Genomic DNA, 27,997 nt, shown 5'->3' on the forward strand with positions numbered 1-27,997 from the left:
AAAGACTTTATATTTTAACGTGAACGTCATTGTTTCTTATTGTTTGTGTATCTGTGCTGTTCTGACTTCACTCTTCCTTTCAAGTTGCATCAGCCGCTAATGTAAAAGAGGTGAGACCCTTTGTTACTGACAGCTAGTTCAGCCAATAGCTTTGAGGTCATTCTAAGGCGTCGCCTATGACTGACCAATAGCAGCTTAGATTCCGCCCAGTTTCTGTTGTCACTGTACCGGCTTGTGTGAGCGGTGTGTGTGTGGAGGCAGAAACGCTTCAGAATTCATTTAGGTGAGTGCTGTGCTCATTTGTGTGGTTTATATTAATTGTATTTTAGTTGAAGTTATTAAAAGTTATTATTTATATTTTATTAACGGTTTCTCAGCTTATAGCAGCTGCTCATGAGCACATGAATTAGTCGAGGTTTGTCTCGTGGCGCGTTGGTTAGCTGAAGCTAGCTAGCATGACAGCTGAGTAGCATCGAATCAGAACTGAGTCATTAGTAATCAGACGCATGCAAAACTGATTCAGTTTCATATCAAACAATAGCAGCTGCAGCTGATTCAGTCTAATGTGGTCGGTTCTTGCTTGGAACTGCAGCTGATTAATACACTTTAATGTACCTGGAGAATGATTATACATTACTATTGCACCTGCTGAAAATTATAGTGTTATTACTGTTATTTTCAAATGGATCGAGCGATATATCGATGAATACCGACTGACAACTACATTTGTTTACCATTTATACACATAGGTAGATCTTTACAGTAAATCATGGCACCCTTAACATAATTTAAATGTGCATGCCATCTCAAATGCCAGTGGTGCTCATTGTGTTTATCAATAATAATAATATAATTGTAAAATATAATAATAATTATATAAAATAAAATAACGTCAGTTTATCCTGAACTGAATATTATTTTAAATAAAATTACAGTAACTACATTTCATTTGTGGTACCTCAGTTGCTCACATCTTGTAAGTTTCTTGTTTTAATGGGTTTTGCAGTTACTGACTTCTTTTTCTCTGCAAATCAGTAGCTCATATGTAAATGAATGCAAATCAGACACACCAGTATAAGGCCCATAACAATTTAACTTAACTTAACACATTAAGCTCCTTTTATTTATTTATTTATTTATTTACTGCTGGACCAGTTAAGGGTTGCAGATGATCAGTCCCAGTGGTTTATTTATATTTTTAACCCATTGTAAATTTGTCTGTTTTGAGGTTGTATTGGATGAATGTGCACACATTTTTACTCAGCACCAATGCAAACAGTCTTGGATGTTAAATAAAACAGGCTGATGTTTTAAATGAGCTGAAAATTATAATCCACATCTTAATGCATTAGGATGACACTGGGGCTCGGTGGGTAGCACTGTCGCCTTACAGCAAGAAGGGTTTGCATGTTTTTCCCGTGTCCACATGGGTTTCCTCCGGGTGCTCCGGTTTCCTCCCACAGTCCAAAGACATCCAAATGAGGTGAATTGAAGATACAAAATTGTCCATGACTGTGTTTGACATTAAAACTTGTCTACTGAGTAATTACCGTTTCTGTCATGAATGTAACCAAAGTGTGTAAAACATGACATTAAAATCCTAATAAATATATAATGCATGAGTATAATTTCTATGAGTTCTTAGTTTTTAAATTATTTAAATATATTGGGGATTCTGCTGCATCCATGGATAGACATTAGAGCACCAACTTTGGGAACCACTTTTTAAAAATAATTCTCAAAAGTTTTTTGGTAAGCTGTGACTACACAGCGCTATTCATTAACAATAGGCTGGGTGAAACTGCCTTTCGAAAATTTCAATCTAAAAAAAGTAAGAAAACAGGTCTGCAACAGCTAGTGTCAGCCCCTTGGGTGCTTGTTTGAAACTGTACAGACTGTAGCTGCGCTCTCAATTGAAATCAAGCATCAGCTGTTTGAAATGGATTTTTTAACAAACAAAATTCATCAAACAATGGGCTGCTTTTTCAATTATTGGTTAGCCAGTTAACGTCCATAACATTAAACCCATCTAGGAGTTTGTATGTTTATGAATCGAGGGAATTGCATTAACCCCTCCCTGCCTGACTCCACAGGAGCGTCTTCATCCACATGGCTCTTCATTTCACACTTTTCTGTGCAGAAGCATTGAAAATCTGGCAGGTGAAGCCCCCATTTTTGACTATTTGCAGTCTGTGATAATACAGCTCATTGTTTCTAAACAAATTGCAGTGGCTTACCTTTATAGGTTGCATTCGCTTGCTTGTTGAACTACGCTGTTTGACTTTAAATGTCATTACATAATTATATCTGTCACCACGGCATGAGAGCATTTTGATTAATCTTTTAAAAGTTTCATAACTATACTAGATCTAAGTATAAAATTGTTCTATGGGCTGCGGTGAAAGCTTGTTGTCGTGAATTATTTGTTTAATGTAATATTCAAATCTTAGGTCAAACAAGGCATATATCATACCTTTTAACTGCTGCAACAGTTAATTTGGTTGTTAATAAATGAATTAAACCATCTTTGCTGTGTTTGCCTGGATAAGTATTGTTGAGTCCAGATTGTGCATTTTGCTGATGGTGTAAATGAACTATCGACTCGTAGTTTATTGGGTTGGAGAAAAAAAAGAGAGTGTGGTGCTGTTTTCATTTAGTACTTCTTCAGTTGGCACTGCAGTATTAAGGGCTGCTAGAACTGTTTACTGATCACAGCTGTCCTGAGAGGCTTTGTTCTGCAGACTTCCTGGATAATTCACCTCCCACAAGAGTAAAATCAGGTGTTACGGAAAAAACATACAAGGTTTCGATTTGGTTCTCAGACAAGTACACATGCTCACTGCTTGTGGTCTGTAATGATCTGAACTGTAATCGAGGGGCTTCATAAAGCTTGATTTGTAACTTTTTGAATTACCTGCCTTGCATTCTTTTACTTTCAGAATGTTGTTTGGGTGTCTGTCTATTTTAATGCCTCGCTAATCTGCCTGTCTAACAGGAACAGTCTCTTACCAAACGCATGGCCCTTTTGTGTTGACGAGTTGTGGTTTTCTTGAAATAAGGTGTAATTTTATTATTGTGTCTGTTTATCTTCTGATTCTGCAGTCATCTGTGAACAGCCCAGCCATCATGGACTCATCACTGACTGCTGCTCAGATCCGTCAGAAGTTCATTGACTTCTTCCGTCGTTACAAGCACGAGTATGTGCACTCGTCTGCCACCATTCCCCTGGATGACCCCACCCTTTTGTTCGCCAATGCGGGCATGAATCAGGTAAGATGATCCTTCTGCTTCCACACCCCTTATTTATGCAGTCATAATTGCAGTAAGCTTAGCATTTTTGAATACAAGTGCTTGGCATGTTTTAACACACCTTCTCAGCTATAGAGCTGTATAGTTTCTTTCAGCTATGATCCCTGCAGTTTTTGCTTGGGGCAAAACATACAGCTGCCTCATATGACATGACTTCTAATTTTATTTTGTCCTCTGTTTGTAGTTTAAGCCCATCTTTCTTAACACCATCGACCCTTCCCACCCCATGGCCAAGCTGAAGCGTGCTGCCAACACACAGAAGTGCATCCGTGCTGGAGGCAAACACAATGACCTGGATGACGTTGGCAAAGATGTGTACCATCACACCTTCTTTGAGATGTTGGGCTCCTGGTCATTTGGAGATTACTTTAAAGTAAGACTTTATACATTGTCTGGCGATTTTAATTTACTAATCTAAAGGACAACAGCTACACATGCCTAGAACTGTTAAAGACACCAGTTAAACACAAGAGCAATCCTGAACTTTCTGGCAGGAACAATAATTAAAACAAAAATATAAATGGACAAATAGAACAGTTTTAAAATGACTTAAACCTAACATTGATCATGCCATACATTTCACCATCATGTATAAAGTGGTGTAAAACTCAAATAAATAAATGTACTAAACTATAAATCTTATTTACTGAACAAATGTTCAAAAGTAGAATACAATAAAAACAATAGTCTGCAATTTGTTAAATTCTTTTTTGAACTTTTATTTAACTGATGAGGCGGCACGGTGGCTCGGTGGGCAGCGCTGTCGCCTCACAGCAAGAAGGCCCTGGGTTCGAATTTCCAGGTGGAACGGTCCGGATCCTTTCTGTGTGGAGTTTGCATGTGCTCCTCATGTCTGCATGGGTTTCCTCCCACATTGGAGATACAAAATTGTCCATGACTGTGTTTGACGTTAAACTTGAACTGATGAATGATGTTAAAATCCTAATAAATAAAGTAAATCAATTTAACTTGACAAAAGTACAAAGAATTTACTAAGTACTAGTTTTGGCTAACCAACTTGATTGTTTTGTAAATGTAAACAAATGTTACATTTGATGCCTGCAACACACTTAATAATAATAAGACAAAATAAATAAGACAATGAAAATGTCTGTTGTGGTCAGGTAAGTCCACTTTTTAGCTTGTTTTCTGGAAAACAGACACCAAGTCTTTTGTGCCAAAGATGAAAAGGACCATCCAGGCTCAGACTGTCATCAGTGAAAGGTGTAAAAGTGAACATTTGTCATGGTATGGGATGAAGCAGTGCCCACGGCGTGGGTGACTTGCATGTATGTAAAGCTACCATTGACGTAGAGGCAAAAGTCCTGTGATATAACACAGTGGTAAACATTCCTCAGTCCCAATTTTTTTGTGTTCCATGCATCAAAGTGTAAATTTGTTAATGTTTGAAAAATACTGTTATGTTGATCAGTACAAACATTGGAAATATTTTCTTTGTACTTATGTCAGTTAAATTAAGGTGCAAGTGAATTAACAAATCACATATTCATCTTTATATTAAATTAAATTGAAAATTTTGTCCCAAATTTTCTGGGCTGGGTTGGGCTGTGTGGCCACATGAACAATGATTAGCTGTTGTTCAGGGTGGGATGAGCCGGATCAGGGTTCCTCATAACTGGTGCAATTACGACCCTTTGCTGTCTGATTGATGCCACCTGCGCAGAGTTGGGGAATAATGCTGATCAGGGTGTGGCTCTTTGTGCACAAGGCTGATCCGCATATGAACTCGCATCGTGCCGGTGAAAAGAAGCAGTCGGTACTGAGTTTGTGTGTCAGTTGCGAAGCTCCTCAGTCAGCAGTGGAGGGTTGTATGGGTGGAGATGAAGTGTAACGCAATCAGGGTAATTGGATATGACTTGGTTAGGGGGGAAAATTTCAGAGAAAGAGAAAAAGTATAAAATGTGTTAATACATACTAAACATAACACATCATGTCATAAATTACATAATAATGTATAAAGTGGCATAGAACTCAAATTAAACATCACCTGTATTTATTTTCCCTTCACCTGAAAATGTATTCAGTGTAACACTACTTGTCCACGCACACACGGTTAATTCATACTTTGTTTATTCTCATCTGTGTACCTTTTGTAAGATGGAACAAATCGCTGGTTGTTTGGTGTGACCTTTCTTTACACTGAATGCATTTGTGTGTATTTAAATATTCCAGTTATTATAAGATTATAGTAAATACCTAATGATTCAAATTAGGTGTGCACTTGACACGAGAACTCAGAAGAAAGTCTGTTCAAAAGTTATTGATGAATGCTTTTTTTTTAACCACTGTGAGTGCAAACAATGCCACGCCTACAGGCATTCTGTCTGAAACCCACACCTGCTGTGTAAGCACCAATGAGGTTCAGAGGAGTGTACTCCATAATACAAGCAAAACAACAGCTTCAGCTAGATAATACAACGGCCAAAATGTCTGTGTTATTCAAATCCCAAGTGTTTTATTTGCAGTTGTACCTGCCAGTTTTTTAGACATCACATTTACTTATGATTTGCAAAGACCACTCAGCATTTAGTTACCTATTTGTTTATCACATGTAAATAGATTCCTTCTTAAGTTTTCTGTGAAGTCCAGTTAAATTAAGGGTTGTTGGTTTGTGCCTTTTAAAATGTAATGTTCATTTTACTACATGTAATACGTTCTCTGCATGTGTGACGTGGCCCGTTCTGCATAACTTGATATTAATTCTTATTGCTAATACTATTAGGTTTGCCTACATTAGCTGTTGAAATGTTATCTGTATAATGAGATGGTTTTTATATCCTGTTAGACCTTTGTCTCTAATATTGTAAATCATATTCCAATTTCAGAAATGTTAGCTCAGTGATTAACAAACTGGACTAGTAATCAGAAGCACCACCATTGCCAGGTTGCCATTGCTGGGCCATTGTTGGTCCCCTGAGCAAAACTCTTAACCCTGAACTTGCTCAACTTGTATTTGGTCACAATTGTAACTAGCTTAGAATGACGTTAAAATTATTTCATTGGAGCGGCACAGTGGCTCAGTGGGTAGCACTGTCGCCTCACAGCAAGTAGGTCCCAGGTTTGATCCCCAGGTGGAGCGGTCTGGGTCCTTTCTGTGTGCAGTTTGCATGTTCTCCTGTCTGGGTTTCCTCCAGGAGCTCCGGTTTTCTCCCAGTCCAAAAACATGCAAGTGAGGTAAATTGGAGATACAAAATTGTCCATGACCGTGTTTAATATTAAACTTGAACTTGAACCGATTAACCCGGTAATTACTTGTCCTGTCATGAATGTAACCAAAGTGTGTAAACATGACGTTAAAATCCTAGTATATCCTAGTATATAGTATAATCCTTCTATATTTTTACATTGGTACATTAATTGCAGAAAAAAATTATCTTATGCATGTCTCAAACTATTTTTCTCTAATAACAGAAATTGAAGTGCATGTTAACCTTGTAATTGAATTGTTTATAAAAGAATTATCTTCTAATCATAATATAATAATATAATTATATTCTAATAAATACGCAGTGGTTTAATTTTAATGTTTGTATTGCACCTTGCTGACATGAAGTCATAGTTTATAAGGATGTGCTCACCCAGTGTGTAATACCTAAGGCTGTCCTACTGTGCTTGTTGGCATAACTGAAATGTAATTGTGCTTTAATAGAGTAAGTGAGTAAGTAAGTGACCATTTGTAGGCTTCTGTCTAACTTTTGTTTCTTTTTTCAGCAATTGGCCTGTAAAATGGCTCTGGAGCTGTTGACCCAGGAATTTGGCATCCCTCTCGAGCGCCTGTATTTCACCTACTTTGAAGGTCATCCAGAAGCAGGTCTTGAGGTTGATAATGAGTGCAAACAAATTTGGCTTGACCTGGGGTAAGTGTTGTACCGTGTTGGGACAATACACATTTTTCTCCTGCAGTGTATGATGTTTGGAAATGAAACTGTACCACTTTACCAGACTACCATAAATAGTATCATTAAATATTTAGTTTACTTTGAGGAATGGACTTTATTATAAAGTCATTTTAATCATTTAACTAAAACATGTAAAGAGCTACAATGCTTAACCCAGCTTAAATTATGTAATGGCCCAATTTACCTGAAATGTATGATGTTATAACGTGCTATAAAAGAGGCAGTTATAACAAATAGGATTAGCAAATTGCTTACTTTCAACACCACACCTGGCATCTCCAGATGTAAGGCAAAAGCCAACCATTGAATGAAATGTGAAAGTCAAAAGGCCACAGATAGGGATTGTCATCAGGGTTAGGACAGAAATGTTTTCTTGTTACCATGGCGGGGTATTTATGTTCTTCATGGAATGTCTTTATGACATTTTTTTTATGTCTACACCTATAAAAGCTAGCTTTGTCACTATACATTGTGTCGGTTTTAATTATTCGACAGGTGATCTGGGTAAAATTAACACAATGTTTTTAAATGTGCTTTTATTAGAATTTTAAAATAATGTAATAATTTATAATTTAAGCAAACGATAAATCCTTGCAAAAGTAGGTAATGTAGGGAAAAAAAACATCCAAGGTGTCAGTGAGTACAGTTTCCTAAACCATCAGGTCACTTGAAAGCAAAGGGAAAATGACTCAACAGGTCTGGTTAACCCAAAGCCTTAACAGCTTATGTGGTAGACCCAGTGAGACTACCACAGCTTTTTATCTAGCAAGACCCTTTGGTCTATCTTTAGTTGTAGTTCATCCTACAGCACGATAATGACCCGGAACATACCAGGCTATCTCAGAACTACCTTACAATGGGACGGTATGCTTCAAATCATGGATTGCCCAGTCATCAAGCTGGTTTGGGATTAAAGGGTGAAAACAAAGCAGCCAACACATGCAACCCATTTGTGGGAACATCTGCTTGTTCTGTTGGGAAGAACTTTCTAAACAATATTTGATTTCATTTGGAGACAGTGTTGAGTGTTGACAGCTGTTTACCAAAATTATTACATGATTGAAGAACTTAAGAAATGTGTGTGTTCTAAACCTTTGACTGGTCTATATAACTCTTCTTACCCATGCAGCACCCACTAACATGCTACATGTCTGTCACTCTTTTGCTGAAATAGGGAAGGGTAAATTGTGTCTAATAAGCAAAAAATGTGTCTATGTGGTTGCTTTACTGGGCAAAATAAATGTCTGCCATGTGGGTCTACTATGTGTCAGGGTGGCAGAGGAACGCATTCTACCAGGCAACATGAAGGATAACTTCTGGGAGATGGGAGACACTGGTCCCTGTGGGCCATGCAGTGAAATCCACTACGATCGCATCGGAGGCAGAGACGCGTCACACCTCGTTAACATGGACGACCCGAACGTGCTGGAGATCTGGAATCTGGTGTTCATCCAGTTCAACAGGTACAATTACACTCACACAAACCACAAAGTAGGTGGTCCAAGACATGTTAGCCATTCATAAATATGTATCAAAGTGGAAATGCATCTCTCTAAATGCCATATCCGTCATAAACCATGTAGATGTTGTTTTGCATGTGCCCATACACAACATGGCACATCTAACCCACTAAGCATGTCAAAAAAATTTTATCAGCACTGGTGGTTTGGAATTATGACCGAATTGTTCTGTAGACCATAGCAGATTTTACAAGCCATTTATTACTTTACACTATTAAGCCAAAATAGATTATGATTCAATTATTTTTATAAAAATATATTTTACTCTGTGAACACATAGCCCTGTACTATTGCCAGGCAACACAAACATACTTCAGCACACTAGCTAGCTCCTACTTTGTTTGGTTAGGTGTACATCTTACCTCTGGCTTCTTTGTACAATGTAAATTTATTTGTATTTCTATTTATTGTGCAACCGGAAAAATAAAAAGTTTGTTGACATGCGTGATTCTGGTGAGTTAGTATAGTCAGACAGTACATTGCTCCATTGTTTCCTGCTCTTTATGAATGGTTTCTTTCTTCCTTTGTCGTCTCATGGTTTCAGTTAAAAGTTGTGGTGCAATCTGAGCAGCAATAATTATTAATCTTTATAATAGTTAATACACCCTTAAAATGAAGTTATACATATAGTAAAAAGTCCCTGTCCTCTTATGATATATATCAAATTGCCATACCATAATTAAACCTTACATTTCATTTCATTTTCATCAGTTGCTTAATCCTGGTCACAGTTGCAGCATGTCCGGTTCCACCAGGAAACACTGGGTGCAAGGCAAGAACACCCTGGACAGGATGTCAATCCATTGCAGGGCTTAGGCCATTCCTCCCAGACATAGATAATCATGTCTGTGTAGACGTTCGGCTGGACAATAGCACCACTGGGATTCAAACTCCAATCTCAGTGTCGGTGGGCTAGCATAATAATCCACTGTGGCACTCGTGTCTGAAATCTTTATTAAAGTTATGTTAATAATCCCCCCTTTTTGCTCTATGGTGTGTCCCAGATATGTAAATGTAACATGCTGTATTTACATATTGTACATATTTACAAAGGGAAGTGGTAGCTCAGTGGTTAAGGTACTGGACTAGTAATCAGAAGGTTGCCGGTTCAAGCCCTGCCACCACCAAGTTGCTACTGTTGGGTCCCTGAGCAAAGCCCTTAACCCTCAATTGCTCAAAATCATGTTCAGTCATAATTGTAAGTTGCTTTGGATAAAAGCGTCTGCTAAATGCTGAAAATGTAAATGTATTTGTAGAAACAAACTGATATGTTTTGTAACTGTTGTTTGCCATCTTCTACAGAGAGTCCGAGACCGTTTTGAAACCTCTTCCTAAAAAGAGCATCGACACTGGCATGGGGTTAGAGCGTCTGGTCTCTGTCCTGCAGAATAAGATGTCCAACTATGACACAGACCTCTTTGTTCCTTACTTTGAAGCCATCCAGAAGGTATGAGTACATTTACAGTAAAGTAAAAAGCTTGTGCATTTGCCCTACCTCTCTGAACACCTTTGGTTTTAACGCCTAGGGCACAGGAGCCAGACCTTATACTGGCAAGGTCGGAGCAGAAGACCAAGATGGCATTGACATGGCATACCGCGTCCTGGCAGACCATGCACGCACCATCACCATTGCACTGTCTGATGGGGGTAGACCTGACAATACTGGTAGAGGGTAAGATAAAATGCTGTGGTGTAGTATGGCATCCATGTATATGCTTATAACATTGGTACTGCTTTAAAAGAGTTTGTACAAAAAACTGGGTTTAAATTAATTCTGTTTAGTGAACACTTAATTGGAAGGAATTTAAATGCAATCCTAGTTTTCACAACCCAAAAGCACAAACTTATTATACCAAAATATCTTAATACAGTCTATTGCTAAAATTGTCTATTGAATTTTAACTCTTTAAATAGTTTACTTTAGGTGGGCCTTTGTATGCCTTTTTTATTTACTTATTTATTTATTTTTAAATGACTCGTTTTGCAGGATTGTCATTTTTATTCACCCCTAAAAATTGCTCAGGACATCAGTGTTCATGTAAGGTAACTAACAAATCAACTGATGCTGCTACGTTAGCACCATCTAGTGGCAGTCCGGTCACTTAACGTGGCTATGCGTGATTCTATTTTAAAGTGGTGTGCGTAATGGTCTGTATACTACGGAGCCCCTTAGGGGTCACTAAGGAAAAAAAATATATGAACAGCAATCCGTGCCCTCGGTTTAGTAATCCGTGCCCTCGGTTTAGTAAACCGTACCCTCGGTTTAGTAATCCGTGCCCTCGGTTTAGTAAACCGTACCCTCGGTTTAGTAAACCGTACCCTCGGTTTAGTAATCCGTACCCTCGGTTTAGTAATCCGTGCCCTCGGTTTAGTAAACCGTACCCTCGGTTTAGTAATCCGTACCCTCGGTTTAGTAAACCGTACCCTCGGTTTAGTAATCCGTGCCCTCGGTTTAGTAATCCGTACCCTCGGTTTAGTAATCCGTACCCTCGGTTTAGTAATCCGTACCCTCGGTTTAGTAATCCGTGCCCTCGGTTTAGTAAACCGTACCCTCGGTTTAGTAATCCGTGCCCTCGGTTTAGTAATCCGTACCCTCGGTTTAGCTAAATAAAATAAATAAACTTAAAAAGAGCCTCACAGTGAAGATAAACCGGAGCAGCGCGCGCGTGTTTGTGTGTGTGTGTGTGTGTGTGCGCCTTTAGAAGAGACGCTTTGTTCACTGTATCGCTATAAGTGATTCATTGATTCACGAGTCATTTTTCGCGAAGCGTAAGTTTCTCTTCTCAGTTATCTCTCCGTGTTTACTGTTATTAATTAAATGTCGTGGTTTTAAATAAACACCAACTACTACAGAACATTTTGTGTGACTCTCTTACATTAAAAAGCTTCATTAAAAAGCTTAATTAAACTGCTATTACCACAGATCTGTAACCGACCGTCAGACTCGTTCCGTCTAAGGAGCTAAAAGTTCAGCAGATGATCCTGAACTAACGAATTTGGTAATGAATAAACTTTTGCCTCTGATTGGCTCTGTAACGTTTTCTGTTCTCATCTACATCACAAGTAAGAACCGCTTACGATTTACCAAAGTGAACCAGGAGTTTATATAACGTGCTGATAGAATCGACTCAGATGTGACCGGGTTGAATTATCTTTTTAAAGTAAATATTACAATCAGCAAAATTACATCGTATGTATGATGCACAACGTTAATGATGTTATTTTAGGTCATGAAGAGCTTTCACTGTGGTTTCTGTACGATGGTTGATGAATGGTGAGGTGATGGTTGGTGCTTCGTAGCTCAAAGTCTGGATCAATCCACTGAGCTGTTAACTTAACGTGGTCTTTATATATCACACGATCGAATCAGCTACTTTTAGGAAATATCGCCGATCGCCGATAGCATATTTTGATTAAAAATCGGCCGATACCGATTCATAGCCGATCGATCGTCCCATCTCTAGTTATTGATTTGACTTTTTAATAAGTTTGCTATCCCATCACCCCAGATTACTACAGTAAAGATGTCTGAAATGTATTCCATTAATAAAAGAGTTAATGCTCTTAAAGAAAAAAGTGGAGTGCTCTGATAATAATTTGATTTGCTTATTTTAGACCTTTCAAATTGGTCTGTAACAATTCCACTTGTTTTAATGGAATTTTAAAATTTTACATTTGAATAATTTTACCATGGTATGTCTTTTGTTGCCTCTATATATATATATATATATATATATATATATATATATATATATATATATATATATATATATATACAGGGGTTGGACAAAATAACTGAAACACCTGGTTTTAGACCACAATAATTTATTAGTATGGTGTAGGGCCTCCTTTTGCGGCCAATATAGCGTCAATTCGTCTTGGAAATGACATATACAAGTCCTGCACAGTGGTCAGAGGGATTTCAAGCCATTCTTCTTGCAGGATAGTGGCCAGGTCACTACGTGATGCTGGTGGAGGAAAACGTTTCCTGACTCGCTTCTCCAAAACACCCCAAAGTGGCTCAATAATATTTAGATCTGGTGACTGTGCAGGCCATGGGAGATGTTCAACTTCACTTTCATGTTCATCAAACCAATCTTTCACCAGTCTTGCTGTGTGTATTGGTGCATTGTCATCCTGATACACGGCACCGCCATTGGATGCACATGGTCCTCCAGAATGGTTCGGTAGTCCTTGGCAGTGACGCGCCCATCTAGCACAAGTATTGGGCCAAGGGAATGCCATGATATGGCAGCCCAAACCATCACTGATCCACCCCCATGCTTCACTCTGGGCATGCAACAGTCTGGGTGGTACGCTTCTTTGGGGCTTCTCCACACCGTAACTCTTCCGGATGTGGGGAAAACAGTAAAGGTGGACTCATCAGAGAACAATACATGTTTCACATTGTCCACAGCCCAAGATTTGCGCTCCTTGCACCATTGAAACCGACGTTTGGCATTGGCACGAGTGACCAAAGGTTTGGCTATAGCAGCCCGGCCGTGTATATTGACCCTGTGGAGCTCCCGACGGACAGTTCTGGTGGAAACAGGAGAGTTGAGGTGCACATTTAATTCTGCTGTGATTTGGGCAGCCGTGGTTTTATGTTTTTTGGATACAATCCGGGGTAGCACCCGAACATCCCTTTCAGACAGCTTCCTCTTGCATCCACAGTTAATCCTGTTGGATGTGGTTTGTCCTTCTTGGTGGTATGCTGACATTACCCTGGATACCGTGGCTCTTGATACATCACAAAGACTTGCTGTCTTGGTCACAGATGCGCCAGCAAGACGTGCACCAACAATTTGTCCTCTTTTGAACTCTGGTATGTCACCCATAATGTTGTGTGCATTGCAATATTTTGAGCAAAACTGTGCTCTTACCCTGCTAATTGAACCTTCACACTCTGCTCTTACTGGTGCAATGTGCAATTAATGAAGATTGGCCACCAGACTGGTCCAATTTAGCCATGAAACCTCCCACACTAAAATGACAGGTGTTTCAGTTATTTTGTCCAACCCCTGTATATATATACATATATACAGGGGTTGGACAAAATAACTGAAACACCTGTCATCCCTTTCAGCTGTCTGAAAGGGATGTTCGGGTGCTAACCCGGATTGTATCCAAAAAACATAAAACCACGGCTGCCCAAATCACGGCAGAATTAAATGTGCACCTCAACTCTCCTGTTTCCACCAGAACTGTCCGTCGGGAGCTCCACAGGGTCAATATACACGGCCGGGCTGCTATAGCCAAACCTTTGGTCACTCGTGCCAATGCCAAACGTCGGTTTCAATGGTGCAAGGAGCGCAAATCTTGGGCTGTGGACAATGTGAAACATGTATTGTTCTCTGATGAGTCCACCTTTACTGTTTTCCCCACATCCGGGAGAGTTATGGTGTGGAGAAGCCCCAAAGAAGTGTACCACCCAGACTGTTGCATGCCCAGAGTGAAGCATGGGGGTGGATCAGTGATGGTTTGGGCTGCCATATCATGGCATTCCCTTGGCCCAATACTTGTGCTAGATGGGCGCGTCACTGCCAAGGACTACCGAACCATTCTGGAGGACCATGTGCATCCAATGGCGGTGCCGTGTATCAGGATGACAATGCACCAATACACACAGCAAGACTGGTGAAAGATTGGTTTGATGAACATGAAAGTGAAGTTGAACATCTCCCATGGCCTGCACAGTCACCAGATCTAAATATTATTGAGCCACTTTGGGGTGTTTTGGAGAAGCGAGTCAGGAAACGTTTTCCTCCACCAGCATCACGTAGTGACCTGGCCACTATCCTGCAAGAAGAATGGCTTAAAATCCCTCTGACCACTGTGCAGGACTTGTATATGTCATTTCCAAGACGAATTGACGCTGTATTGGCCACTAAAGGAGGCCCTACACCATACTAATAAATTATTGTGGTCTAAAACCAGGTGTTTCAGTTATTTTGTCCAACCCCTGTATATATATACAGGGGTTGGACAAAATAACTGAAACACCTGTCATTTTAGTGTGGGAGGTTTCATGGCTAAATTGGACCAGTCTGGTGGCCAATCTTCATTAATTGCACATTGCACCAGTAAGAGCAGAGTGTGAAGGTTCAATTAGCAGGGTAAGAGCACAGTTTTGCTCAAAATATTGCAATGCACACAACATTATGGGTGACATACCAGAGTTCAAAAGAGGACAAATTGTTGGTGCACGTCTTGCTGGCGCATCTGTGACCAAGACAGCAAGTCTTTGTGATGTATCAAGAGCCACGGTATCCAGGGTAATGTCAGCATACCACCAAGAAGGACAAACCACATCCAACAGGATTAACTGTGGACGCAAGAGGAAGCTGTCTGAAAGGGATGTTCGGGTGCTACCCCGGATTGTATCCAAAAAACATAAAACCACGACTGCCCAAATCACGGCAGAATTAAATGTGCACCTCGACTCTCCTGTTTCTACCAGAACTGTCCGTCGGGAGCTCCACAGGGTCAATATACACGGCCGGGCTGCTATAGCCAAACCTTTGGTCACTCGTGCCAATGCCAAACGTCGGTTTCAATGGTGCAAGGAGCGCAAATCTTGGGCTGTGGACAATGTGAAACATGTATTGTTCTCTGATGAGTCCACCTTTACTGTTTTCCCCACATCCGGGAGAGTTACGGTGTGGAGAAGCCCCAAAGAAGCGTACCACCCAGACTGTTGCATGCCCAGAGTGAAGCATGGGGGTGGATCAGTGATGGTTTGGGCTGCCATATCATGGCATTCCCTTGGCCCAATACTTGTGCTAGATGGGCGCGTCACTGCCAAGGACTACAGAACCATTCTGGAGGACCATGTGCATCCAATGGCGTTGCCGTGTATCAGGATGACAATGCACCAATACACACAGCAAGACTGGTGAAAGATTGGTTTGATGAACATGAAAGTGAAGTTGAACATCTCCCATGGCCTGCACAGTCACCAGATCTAAATATTATTGAGCCACTTTGGGGTGTTTTGGAGAAGCGAGTCAGGAAACGTTTTCCTCCACCAGCATCACGTAGTGACCTGGCCACTATCCTGCAAGAAGAATGGCTTAAAATCCCTCTGACCACTGTGCAGGACTTGTATATGTCATTTCCAAGACGAATTGACGCTGTATTGGCCGCAAAAGGAGGCCCTACACCATACTAATAAATTATTGTGGTCTAAAACCAGGTGTTTCAGTTATTTTGTCCAACCCCTGTATGTATATATATATATATATATATATATATATATATATATATATATATATATATATATATATATATATATATATATATATATATATATATATATATATATATATATATATATATATATATATTTATATATATATATATAGTTGTGAAGCATTGAAGAGGATAAAGCATCTTTTTGCAGCTTAATATACTATATATTAGATATAATAACACACACACACACACACATATACTGTATATATATATATATATATATATATATATATATATATATATATATATATATATATATATATATATATATATATATATATATATATGTGTGTGTGTGTGTGATTATATCTAATATATAGTGTATTAAGCTGCAAAAAGATGCTTTATCCTCTTCAATGCTTCGCAACTGTATTACCGTAAAACGGGGTGTGGGCGCACAGTAAAACTTGTAGCTCAGACAATCCGTGCGTACGGTTTACTAAACCGAGGGTACGGTTTACTAAACCGAGGGTACGGATTACTAAACCGAGGGTACGGTTTACTAAACCGAGGGTACGGATTACTAAACCGAGGGTACGGATTACTAAACCGTGCGTACGGTTTACTAAACCGAGGGTACGGATTACTAAACCGAGGGTACGGATTACTAAAGCGTGCGTACGGTTTACTAAACCGAGGGTACGGATTACTAAACCGAGGGTACGGTTTACTAAACCGAGGGTACGGTTTACTAAACCGAGGGTACGGATTACTAAACCGAGGGTACGGTTTACTAAACCGAGGGTACGGTTTACTAAACCGAGGGTACGGATTACTAAACCGAGGGTACGGTTTACTAAACCGAGGGTACGGATTTTGCTGTTCATATATTTTTTTTCCTTAGTGACCCCTAAGGGGCTCCGTAGTATACTGTCTGTTTTGCAAAATATACTGGTTAAAATGTGAAATATAGATATTTAAGACAAAATTAGAATGGTAAGATAAATATAAAATACTCTGGTGTACATAAGATAAAAAACGTGTAAAATATTAGTCAAATATTAAGTGAAATACTGTGGCATACATCAAAGCTAGGGTTTTGTAATGTAATGTATTCCAGTTCCACTTCAAGTTACTTGTAACTAGAGTAACAAATAATGGGCCAGTAGTACAGGGATTGACACTAATTTATCATGACATCAATATATTGCCCGGCCTTACTGGGACACGTTTGGGAGGCACGGTGGCTTAGTGGGTAGCACTGTCCCCTCACAGCAAGATGGTCCTGGGTTCGATCCCCAGGTGGGGCGGTCCAGGTCCTTTCTGTGTGGAGTTTGCATGTTCTCCCCATGTCTGCATGGGTTTCCTCCGGGAGCTCCGGTTTTCTCCCACAGTCCAAAGACATGCAGTGAGGTGAATTGGAGACACTAAATTGTCCATGACTGTGTTTGACATTAAACTTGAACTGATGAACCTTGTGTAATGAGTAACTACCGTTCCTGTCATGAATGTAACCAAAGTGTAAAATCGTGATGTTAAAATCCCAATAAACAAACAAAAACAAACTGGGACATGTTTCATAGTGCCTGTATGATAACCCTTGTGTGTTGTGCGTGTAGCTACGTGTTGAGGAGGATTCTGCGTCGTGCTGTTCGTTATGCTCATGAAAAGCTGGGTGCTCAGAAAGGCTTCTTCGCCTCGCTGGTGGACGTGGTGGTTGAGTCACTGGTGAGAGTCTGGAGAACTGGAGCTATTATTATTAACAGAATGTACTAATGTTCTGACTTTTGTCATATCAGTGTTATTAACAGAGTTATTAACTTGTATATTTTTCAATTAATGCTGTAATATTTTCTTTTTAACTGTCTATAGGGTGATGCTTTTCCTGAACTGAAGAAAGACCCTGACATGGTAAAAGATGTCATCAATGAAGAGGAGATACAGTTTCTCAAGACTCTTAGCAGGGGACGACGTATTCTGGACCGCAAGATCAACAGCCTTGCAGACAGCAAAACTATTCCAGGTAAAGTCTTAACGGTTTCTTGATACTTATGGGTAATAAGGTACTTTTTTATTCCATGTTCTTGGGCTGAGTATGCTAGTGCATCATAGTTTTGTTTACTGGGTTGAGAAATGTTTATATATTACTGAGGTACTAATGTGTTTGCATGTGTGCAGGGGACACCGCATGGCTGCTGTACGACACTTACGGTTTCCCTCTGGACCTGACAGTTCTGATTGCCGAGGAAAAAGGCATGGGAATAGACATTGCTGCATTTGAGGAAGAGAAAAAAGCTGCTCAGGTAGACAGTCAATACATTAGAGAGAGAGAAAGAAGGAAGGGATATAAAAATGATTTCTGACCGAAGTGTGTACAATTTTTTAATTTGGGTCCATTAGGGTGGAGCATTTAAGGCAAAATTGCTATTTGAATAACACACACTTGACACCTGACCTTTTTACCCCCTTTAAATTAATGCCATTTAGACTTAGATGCTCAGAATTTCTTGTAAATTTAGCCCATCAGAAAGCACATTGATGAGCAATACTAGTTTATTGTACTTCTTCTTTTGGCTGCTCCTGTTAGGGGACCACAGCAGCTCATTCATCTCCATCTTGCCCTGTCCTCAGCATATTTCTCTGTCACACCAACCAAACCTCCTCTTTGGCCTTCTGTTCCTTCTCCTGCCTGGCAGCTTCATCCCCAGCACCCTTCTTCTGATATACCCCCCCCCCCTCCCCAGATCAAAACAGCTTTCCTACACTGTCCCTATAATAAACGTGTTCCTAATCTTGTCTATCCTCAGTAGGCCTCATTGCTAATGTATAATTAAAATATAAATATTTCTTCACCCAGGCAGGAAAACATAAATGAATGTGCCTGTACCTGTTATATAAGTCATACATTGTGTGTGGGGAAAATAAAGACTAGTGCACAATAAGTTATGATGCCTTCATCATGTAAAATGGTTTTATTTGGGTTACTTTGTTAAATGAACTTTTTTATTATTATTATTATTACATTTGTTTCCATAATTTACCACCCATGTAACTTGCAAGTAGTCTAGTACCTGTGTTTTTTTTCCCCGAAATCTGCTTTTCAAAGAAGCCATCAACTTGTACTTATTTGTTCAGTTGCATAAATGTATTAGGTTTAGGCAAAAATACATTTAAATCATTTTTGATTAAGCAATTATGCACTCTAAACCTTACCATAAAGGGTCTGGTAGTACTAAACTGTGCAGTATTTACATAGAAGTTCTAAAGGATTTATTTTTGTTGTTGTTAGCTAAAATCCCAGGGCAAAGGGTCTGGAGATGTGGATCATATAATGTTGGACATCTATGCCATTGAGGAACTAAGGAACAAGGGTGTACCGGCAACTGATGACGGTCCCAAGTACCGCTACTCTTCTGAAGACAGTGGCAACTATGGTAATTATGCGTTGCTACATCATTGTTCGTTAAGGTGTAGTCATGTTGTAACTAGAGATGAAGGAAGTACATACATTTCCTATTCAGGTAGGCACACATACTCATTGTTCAATCCATTTTTTGTAAATCCTGTCTACTTATGCAGCTGCCCAGGTAGGCAGTAGACAGCAAGGCTGCTCACTAGGTTTTCGAACAGATTCATTGTGTTGAATTAGGAGAAACCAGTTGTTATATTAGTTGTGTTGAGCTATTGAAATTGTTTGATTGCTTTATTGCAAACAGTGGAAGGTTTTACATTTTGGGTTAATTAGGGTTGAATAATTGTGATTTCATTTTTGTCTGCTTTCCTTTCCTTTTTTGTTTTTAGTATAAGTAAAAGGTATTTATTAAAATGAAACATTAGTACCTACAATTTTTCCTGCAGATATTGAATTGCTTTGTTTGTGTGCCGCAGTGTTTGAGCAGGTTGTCGGCACAGTTCTGGCTCTGAGGCGTGAGCGCGCATTTGTGGATGAGGTGAGCACAGGGCAGGAGTGCGGTGTGCTGCTCGATCAGACCTCCTTTTATGCTGAGCAGGGAGGACAGACTTTTGATGAGGGCTACATGCTGCGTGAGGACGACTCTTCAGAGGACGTAAGGAATCTAAAGAATAAAGAGAATGTAGTGTTAAAAGGTTCTCCCTGTAGGACATATTAACACACATTTTGATTGTGGGCTGTGTATTTCAGAAAACAGAGTTTACCGTAAAGAACACACAGGTTCGTGGAGGCTACGTGCTCCATGTCGGAACTGTGTACGGTACCCTGAAGGTTGGAGATCGCCTCACACTGCATGTTGATGAGGTAAGATTATTTCATTCAAGGCAAAATATGACATTGAATTGATGAGTCTTAATACAATACTAGTAAAATTCTACAGGTGGATGCATATTAAAAGAAATTCAATTCTTCAAATATAAACATATCCACCTTTCTCACTTTTTCAGGCACGCCGGAGACCCATCATGAGCAACCACACTGCCACCCACATTCTGAACTACGCCTTGAGAGGAGTCCTGGGCGAGGCCGATCAGCGAGGCTCTCTTGTGGCTTCAGACCGCCTGCGGTTTGACTTCACTGCTAAAGGAGCTATGACCACGCAAGAGGTGCGCCGCACTCAGGAGATCGCCTGTTCCATGATCGCTGATGCCAAGGTAATGTGAAAAGAGTTTTGCTTTATTTCTGAAAAGATGTTTTTTATTGTTTTAATAGGTAACCTTCATTATTTTCATCCCTACAGCCAGTATATGCAAAAGAGTCTCCCCTTGCTGCAGCAAAGGCCATCCAGGGACTGCGTGCTGTGTTTGACGAGACGTATCCAGATCCTGTAAGAGTTGTGTCCATTGGTATACCTGTGGAAGAATTGCTGGCTGATCCAAACAGCACTGCAGGCTCCCTCACCTCCATCGAATTCTGTGGTGGAACGTACGTTTTTTCTAGTGGTAGTTCTTTAAAAGGCTTCTTTCTAGTCAGGTGGGCTCAAGGGAGAGGAAATGCATTGTTAACAGGGTGTCAATTTAGCACAGAGCAACACTTACACATACCCAAGTGCAATTAAGAGTAACTAACTCACCGTCTGCTTGCAGCTGTGAGGTGGGAGAGAATCCCCAAAAAGACCCCAAACCCATGCGAATACTTTGATAACATGCAAAACTCTGTGTTGCTGTGTGGTGCTTAATTAATCACTTGCACGTCTGAGAGAATTGAGTAAGTTTCAGACTGACTAAGCTATGCTTGTTGTTCCAGGCACCTGCAGAATTCTGGTCATGCTGGCCCATTTGTGATCGTGTCAGAGGAGGCCATTGCCAAGGGGATCAGACGAATTGTGGCTGTGACTGGAGCAGAGGCTCAGAAGGTGAACATTTTGATATATACTGTATATACAGTGGGGAAAATAAGTATTTGATCCCCTGCTGATTTTGTAAGTTTACCCCCTTACAAAGACTTGAACAGTCTATAATTTTTATGGAAGGTTTATTTTAACAGAGAGAGACAGAATATCCACAAAAAAATCCAGAAAAAAAACGTTAAATAAAAGTTATAAATTAATTTGTATTTAATTAAGGGAAATAAGTATTTGATCCCCTACCAACCAGCAAGAATTCTGACCTGCACAGACCGGTTATGTGCACAAAAGGAACACAAATTAGTCCTGTCCCTGTATAAAAGACTCCTGTCACAGAATCAGTTTCTTCCATTCAAATCTCTCGACCACCATGGGCAAGACCAAAGAGCTATCAAAGGACGTCAGGGACAAGATTGTAGTCCTGCACAAGGCTGGAATGGGCTACAAGACCATCAGCAAGAAGCTTGGTGAGAAAGAGACCACTGTTGGTGCGATAATTCGAAAATGGAAGAAATACAAGATCACAGTCAATCACCCTCACTCTGGAGCTCCATGCAAGATCTCACCTGGTGGGGTAAGAATGATTCTGAGAAAGGTGAGGTCAGTCCAGAATTACACGGGAGGAGCTTGTCAATGATCTCACATTCTAATAAAAATTATAGACTGTTCAAGTCTTTGTACTTGAACAGTAAACTTACAAAATCAGCAGGGGATCAAATACTTATTTACAAATATTTAATATAAATACTTACTTATACTTATATATTATCAGTATTTATTTTATTTATGCATTTTCTCCCCTTTTTTCCAATTTAGCGTAGTCAATTTGTCTTCCTCTGCTGGAAACTTAGGTTGTGTCCAAGGAGGGTATTTTTGGCTCTGTGTGCAGTCCACCGACCCCCTCTTATTTGCCCACACATTTGGAGAGCCACGCACTGATCTTTTGTACAGCAGTTTTTAGTATTTAATATGTGGATTTTTTTAATTGGACCAGAAACTGATTTCAAATTATGCAGGGTAAAAATAGTCCTTAGTTTACATATAACCTACATATACCTATTTAAAAAAGATTAGATTTTTATTCAATATTAAATATTAAATAAAGTGACAGTACTGATGACCATTAAATGTGACGTGCTTAAACAATTAAAATTCAAAAATCCAAATGATAATAAACCTTTATGTTTTAATAGGCCGAGAGAAAAGCTGATTCTCTACGCCAGGCATTATCTGCCATGGATAAGAAGGTAAAGGCTCAGACTGCCCCCAATAAAGACATCCAGAAGGAGATTGCTGACCTGACCGAGGTAAGCTTCAATTTATATTACTATAATATTACTTGTATCACTATGGAGATGGTTTATTTGAATGGAATCTGCTTTCTGATGTGTTGCATAAGAAGTAATAATCATGTGCTTTTTCTTGATTGGTTCATTGGGCTCCTGCTTACACAAAACATAATTTAAGCGGAGGATACGAGTTGTCATTTAAAAATATAAAATATATAGGGCCGCTCAGGTCAGCTGGGTTCTCGAATACATTGTATCGCGTCTCAGCTCTGCCTGCCGGAACACATGTTTTTATGTTTTTTTTTTTTTTTTTTGCAGGCCTTAGGAACTGCAGTGATCTCCCAGTGGCAGAAGGACGAGATGAGGGAGTCTCTGAAGGCTTTAAAGAAGGTCATGGACGACCTGGATCGTAGCAGCAAAGCTGATGTGCAAAAGAGAGTAAGTGCAAAATATATGAACATGATTTTCCTTATTATCATTGGAATGTAAGAGTATGGAACTGTGGAATATGTACTTGTATTCATTTCTGCTTTACATTTTAAGGTTCTTGAGAAGACAAAAGAGATCATTGACAGCAACCCCAACCAGCCTCTTCTTGTCATGGAGATGGAAAGTGGTGCAAGTGCTAAGGTACCAGGCATACAACCATGTTGGAGCAAATGTTCTACACAGCTTATAGCCCAGATATTATCAGTCTTGTTCTATCATATTACTTTATCTGCATATTTCACAATACAGTAGCTCCAGTTCTTAAAAATAAATGTGCAGAAAGGGCTGTGATTGTGCTTTTTTGTAATCACTGTTTACCAAAATGCTTGCTGCTTTTTCTCCTGTAAACATTTAGGCCTTAAACGAGTCCCTGAAGCTGCTGAAGACTCAGTCTCCTCAGACTGCTGCCATGCTCTTTGCTGTAGATAACGACACGGGCAAGATCATCTGCCTCTGCCAAGTGCCCCAGGTAAACCACATGCCTACAGCATTAGCTTTAAAAGCATTTAACAGTAACATCAGCTGTATTTAATCGTTCTGTCATCGGCCAGTTATCTACGTACATCTACTGCGACTGATGTTCTGGGTGAAGTGTGTGTCCTGCAGTTCTGCACTAGAACTTAAGCTATAGGCTGCAGTTCATTTTGAAGCAATCAGCTGTAAAGATGGTAGTAGGGCTGCACACATGTGGTCTTCTAGTCATTCTAATCCACAGAGACAAACACTGTTCATATTAAAGAACCCTTCAGAATGGTTATTCTTAAAAATAATAATTAAAAAAATAATGCAGTTAAAGTATCGAACTTTTTAGCTTTGAAATGGTGATGTATTTCAAATGATAGGTCTCCCAACACCCTTCGGGAGGAGACTTTAGGGTCTTCACTTTAGAGGGTATAGGTTGAGACAGTGAGACAATATACTTTAGCCAGTGATGCAGGCTAAATGCAGAGTACGATGCAGAGTAAAGTGGTGTATATGAGGATTCTTCAAAAAGTTTCCACACTTCCACACAAACTCTAATTATTAAGAATTTCAAGCCACCTTCCTTTGCGATGCATTTTTCCTAGTTTTTTTTTTCTCCAATTCTTTCCCCCAATTTTCTCCCCTAATCTAGTCGTATCCAATTACCCTGATTGCATTACGCTTTACCTCTACTAATACTGCTCTTCACTGCTGACTGAGGAGCTTCGCAACTGACACACGCCCCCTTCGACATGTGTGCAGTACCGACTTCATCTTTTCACCTGCACGAGGCGAGTTATATGCGGACCAGCCTTGTGTACAGAGAGCCACACCCTGATCAGCATTATTCCTCAACTCTGCGCAGGTGCCATCAATCAGCCAGCAGAGGTCGTAATTGCACCAGTTATGAGGAGCCCTGGTCCGGCTTTCCCACCCTGTGAACAACAGCCAATCGTTGTTCATGTAGCCGGCCAGATGGCAGAGCTTGGATTCCATTTGATGTGTTCAAAATCTTAGCTCTGGTGTGCTAGCATATTTTACCGCTGCGCCACCTGAGTGGCCTGTACTGTTTTAATGATATCAGCAAAAAAAATTTTTGGTTGAGCGCGAAGCCACTGATGCACCGAATATCTTCGAATATGAAAATCCTCTTCCCCTTAAAGCTTCTTTGAACAGTCCAAAAAGGTGGAAATCAGATGGAGCTAAATCCAGACAATACACTCTCTCAGTCTCTCAGACATGACCAGTTACTACTCCTCCCACCCTCACCGTTTCCAACCAAAATATAAAAGTGTGGAAACTTTTTGAAGATCCCTTGTATAAAGCAGCAGTAATGATTACAGAACTAATAACAAAATTAATAATAAAACAGCGGCTCATTTAATGACAATAGTTATTACTTGGGTACTACATTACTTTTGCTCATTCTTATTGCAATTTGGCATATTTTTGTTTAGCAGTTTTAGTATATAATTTAGTATACAATGTATATAGCAGTTTTAGTATATAATTTAGTATATAATTTAGTATATAATGTATATAGCAGTTTTAGTATATAATGTATATAGCATTTTTAGTATATAATTTAGTATATAATGTATATAGCAGTTTTAGTATATAATTTAGTATATAATGTGTGTATATAGCAGCTTTAGTATATAATTTAGTATATAATGTGTATATAGCAGCTTTAGTATATAATTTAGTATATAATGTATATAGCAGCTTTAGTATATAATGTATATAGCAGTTTTAGTATATAATTTAGTATATAATGTATATAGCAGTTTTAGTATATAATTTAGTATATAATGTATATAGCAGTTTTAGTATATAATGTATATAGCATTTTTAGTATATAATTTAGTATATAATGTATATAGCAGTTTTAGTATATATGTATATAGCAGTTTTAGTATATAATTTAGTATACAATGTATATAGCAGCTTTAGTATATAATTTAGTATATAATGTATATAGCAGTTTTAGTATATATTTTAGTATATAATGTGTATATAGCAGCTTTAGTATATAATTTAGTATATAATGTATAGAGCAGCTTTAGTATATAATGTATATAGCAGTTTTAGTATATAATTTAGTATACAATGTATATAGCAGTTTTAGTATATAATTTAGTATACAATGTATATAGCAGTTTTAGTATATAATTTAGTATATAATGTGTATATAGCAGCTTTAGTATATAATTTAGTATATAATGTATATAGCAGCTTTAGTATATAATGTATATAGCAGTTTTAGTATATAAGGTATATAGCAGTTTTAGTATATAATTTAGTATACAATGTATATAACAGTTTTAGTATATAATTTAGTATATAATGTATATAGCAGTTTTAGTATATAATTTAGTATATAATGTATATAGCAGTTTTAGTATATATGTATATAGCAGTTTTAGTATATAATTTAGTATACAATGTATATAGCAGCTTTAGTATATAATTTAGTATATAATGTATATAGCAGTTTTAGTATATATTTTAGTATATAATGTGTATATAGCAGCTTTAGTATATAATTTAGTATATAATGTATAGAGCAGCTTTAGTATATAATGTATATAGCAGTTTTAGTATATAATTTAGTATACAATGTATATAGCAGTTTTAGTATATAATTTAGTATACAATGTATATAGCAGTTTTAGTATATAATTTAGTATATAATGTGTATATAGCAGCTTTAGTATATAATTTAGTATATAATGTATATAGCAGCTTTAGTATATAATGTATATAGCAGTTTTAGTATATAATGTATATAGCAGTTTTAGTATATAATTTAGTATACAATGTATATAACAGTTTTAGTATATAATTTAGTATATAATGTATATAGCAGTTTTGGTATATAATTTAGTATATAATGTATAGCAGTTTTAGTATATAATTTAGTATACAATAGTTTTAGTATATAATTTAGTATACAATGTATATAGCAGTTTTAGTATATAATTTAGTATACAATGTATATAGCAGTTTTAGTATATAATTTAGTATATAATGTATATAGCAGTTTTAGTATATAATTTAGTATATAATGTATATAGCAGTTTTAGTATATAATTTAGTATATAATGTGTATATAGCAGCTTTAGTATATAATGTATATAGCAGCTTTAGTATATAATTTAGTATATAATTTAGTATATAATGTATATAGCAGTTTTAGTATATAATTTAGTATACAATGTATATAGCAGTTTTAGTATATAATTTAGTATATAATGTATATAGCAGTTTTAGTATATAATTTAGTATATAATGTATATAGCAGTTTTAGTATATAATTTAGTATATAATGTGTATATAGCAGCTTTAGTATATAATGTATATAGCAGCTTTAGTATATAATTTAGTATATAATGTATATAGCAGTTTTAGTATATAATGTATATAGCAGCTTTAGTATATAATTTAGTATATAATGTATATAGCAGTTTTAGTATATAATTTAGTGTATATATACTAAAATTTCTAATGTAAAAAGCAACAGAGATTCATCTCGGAACACAGCTATGTGTTTAAATTATTTATTGTGACATTTCTCCACTTTCCCCCCCAACAGGAGGTTGCAAGTAAAGGCTTGAAGGCCAGTGAGTGGGTACAGGAGGTGTGCCCTCTGCTGGATGGAAAAGGTGGTGGTAAAGACATGTCTGCTCAAGCTTCAGGCAGTAATACACAGTGCATGCAGGAGGCTCTCAAGCTGGCCAATGATTTTGCTCATCTTAAACTTGGAGAGAATTAGTCATTTTATAGGTAGATCAACCTGAACCTTAAACCGCCCTTCATTCGACTGGAACTGCTCTAGTGCTGCCAGCCGAAATCTAAAGGAACATCTCTATTTGTGATCATGATTTAACAGTTTAATGCCACCGCCCAGTCTCCCACATTAGAAGCACAATGAGTGTTCCTGAGCTTTTTGCTTTGCCAGTAATGTATAGAATTGACAATGCAGGTGTCGATCATCAAATTGTTCCATGTGACCATTTGCTGTCCTGCACGAGACCACTTGAAATTAGCACTTCATTTACTGCCTCTGATACTGACGAGTTCATCACACATCCACTTTAATCAGAACTAACCATGAGCTGTCTGTCTTTCATATACACACCTTATTAAAAGTAATAAAAATACATGATGATTTAAAGTAGTTGTGTCACTAACTTTTTTTGTCCCTTTGAATAATCTTGCTGGTGGAACTGTAGATGAAGACATTTTGAATACTGGAATAAAACTGATAACTGAAGCCAATTATTGTTGCATTTAATTATTTATTAATAATATAGGAGCCAAAAATGCCTTGTTTTTGTATAGGGGATTGGGGGAGGATTCATTTGGGTCAACTTTCTCTTCACATTAAGGAGCATGTGATTGCCACAGCCTTTGTAAACAAGTAAATCAGTTAAATGATGCATTTTATTATTACTTACCATAATGCTTTTTATACAGTATTAAAAATTCTAATA

General features: G+C 38.2%; 1 protein-coding gene across 1 annotated transcript; it reads left to right on the plus strand.

Moving 5' to 3' along the window:
• The first annotated feature begins 236 nt into the window (after positions 1-236).
• LOC134322808 (alanine--tRNA ligase, cytoplasmic-like) lies at positions 237-27,777 on the plus strand. Its single transcript, XM_063004158.1, has 21 exons — positions 237-283; positions 3,103-3,270; positions 3,494-3,682; positions 7,042-7,187; positions 8,501-8,692; positions 10,052-10,196; positions 10,276-10,421; positions 17,563-17,671; positions 17,816-17,966; positions 18,122-18,246; positions 19,233-19,377; positions 19,832-20,010; positions 20,106-20,219; positions 20,363-20,569; positions 20,656-20,840; positions 21,162-21,270; positions 22,455-22,568; positions 22,869-22,988; positions 23,094-23,180; positions 23,395-23,508; positions 27,097-27,777. Exons 2-21 carry the CDS (start codon positions 3,127-3,129, stop codon positions 27,274-27,276), a joined length of 2,901 nt encoding a protein of 966 aa, XP_062860228.1. The 5' UTR covers positions 237-283; positions 3,103-3,126; the 3' UTR covers positions 27,277-27,777.
• Positions 27,778-27,997: the final 220 nt, after the last annotated feature.

Source organism: Trichomycterus rosablanca, chromosome 11 (genome assembly GCF_030014385.1).
Source record: "Trichomycterus rosablanca isolate fTriRos1 chromosome 11, fTriRos1.hap1, whole genome shotgun sequence".
Taxonomy (NCBI): Eukaryota; Metazoa; Chordata; class Actinopteri; order Siluriformes; family Trichomycteridae; genus Trichomycterus; species Trichomycterus rosablanca.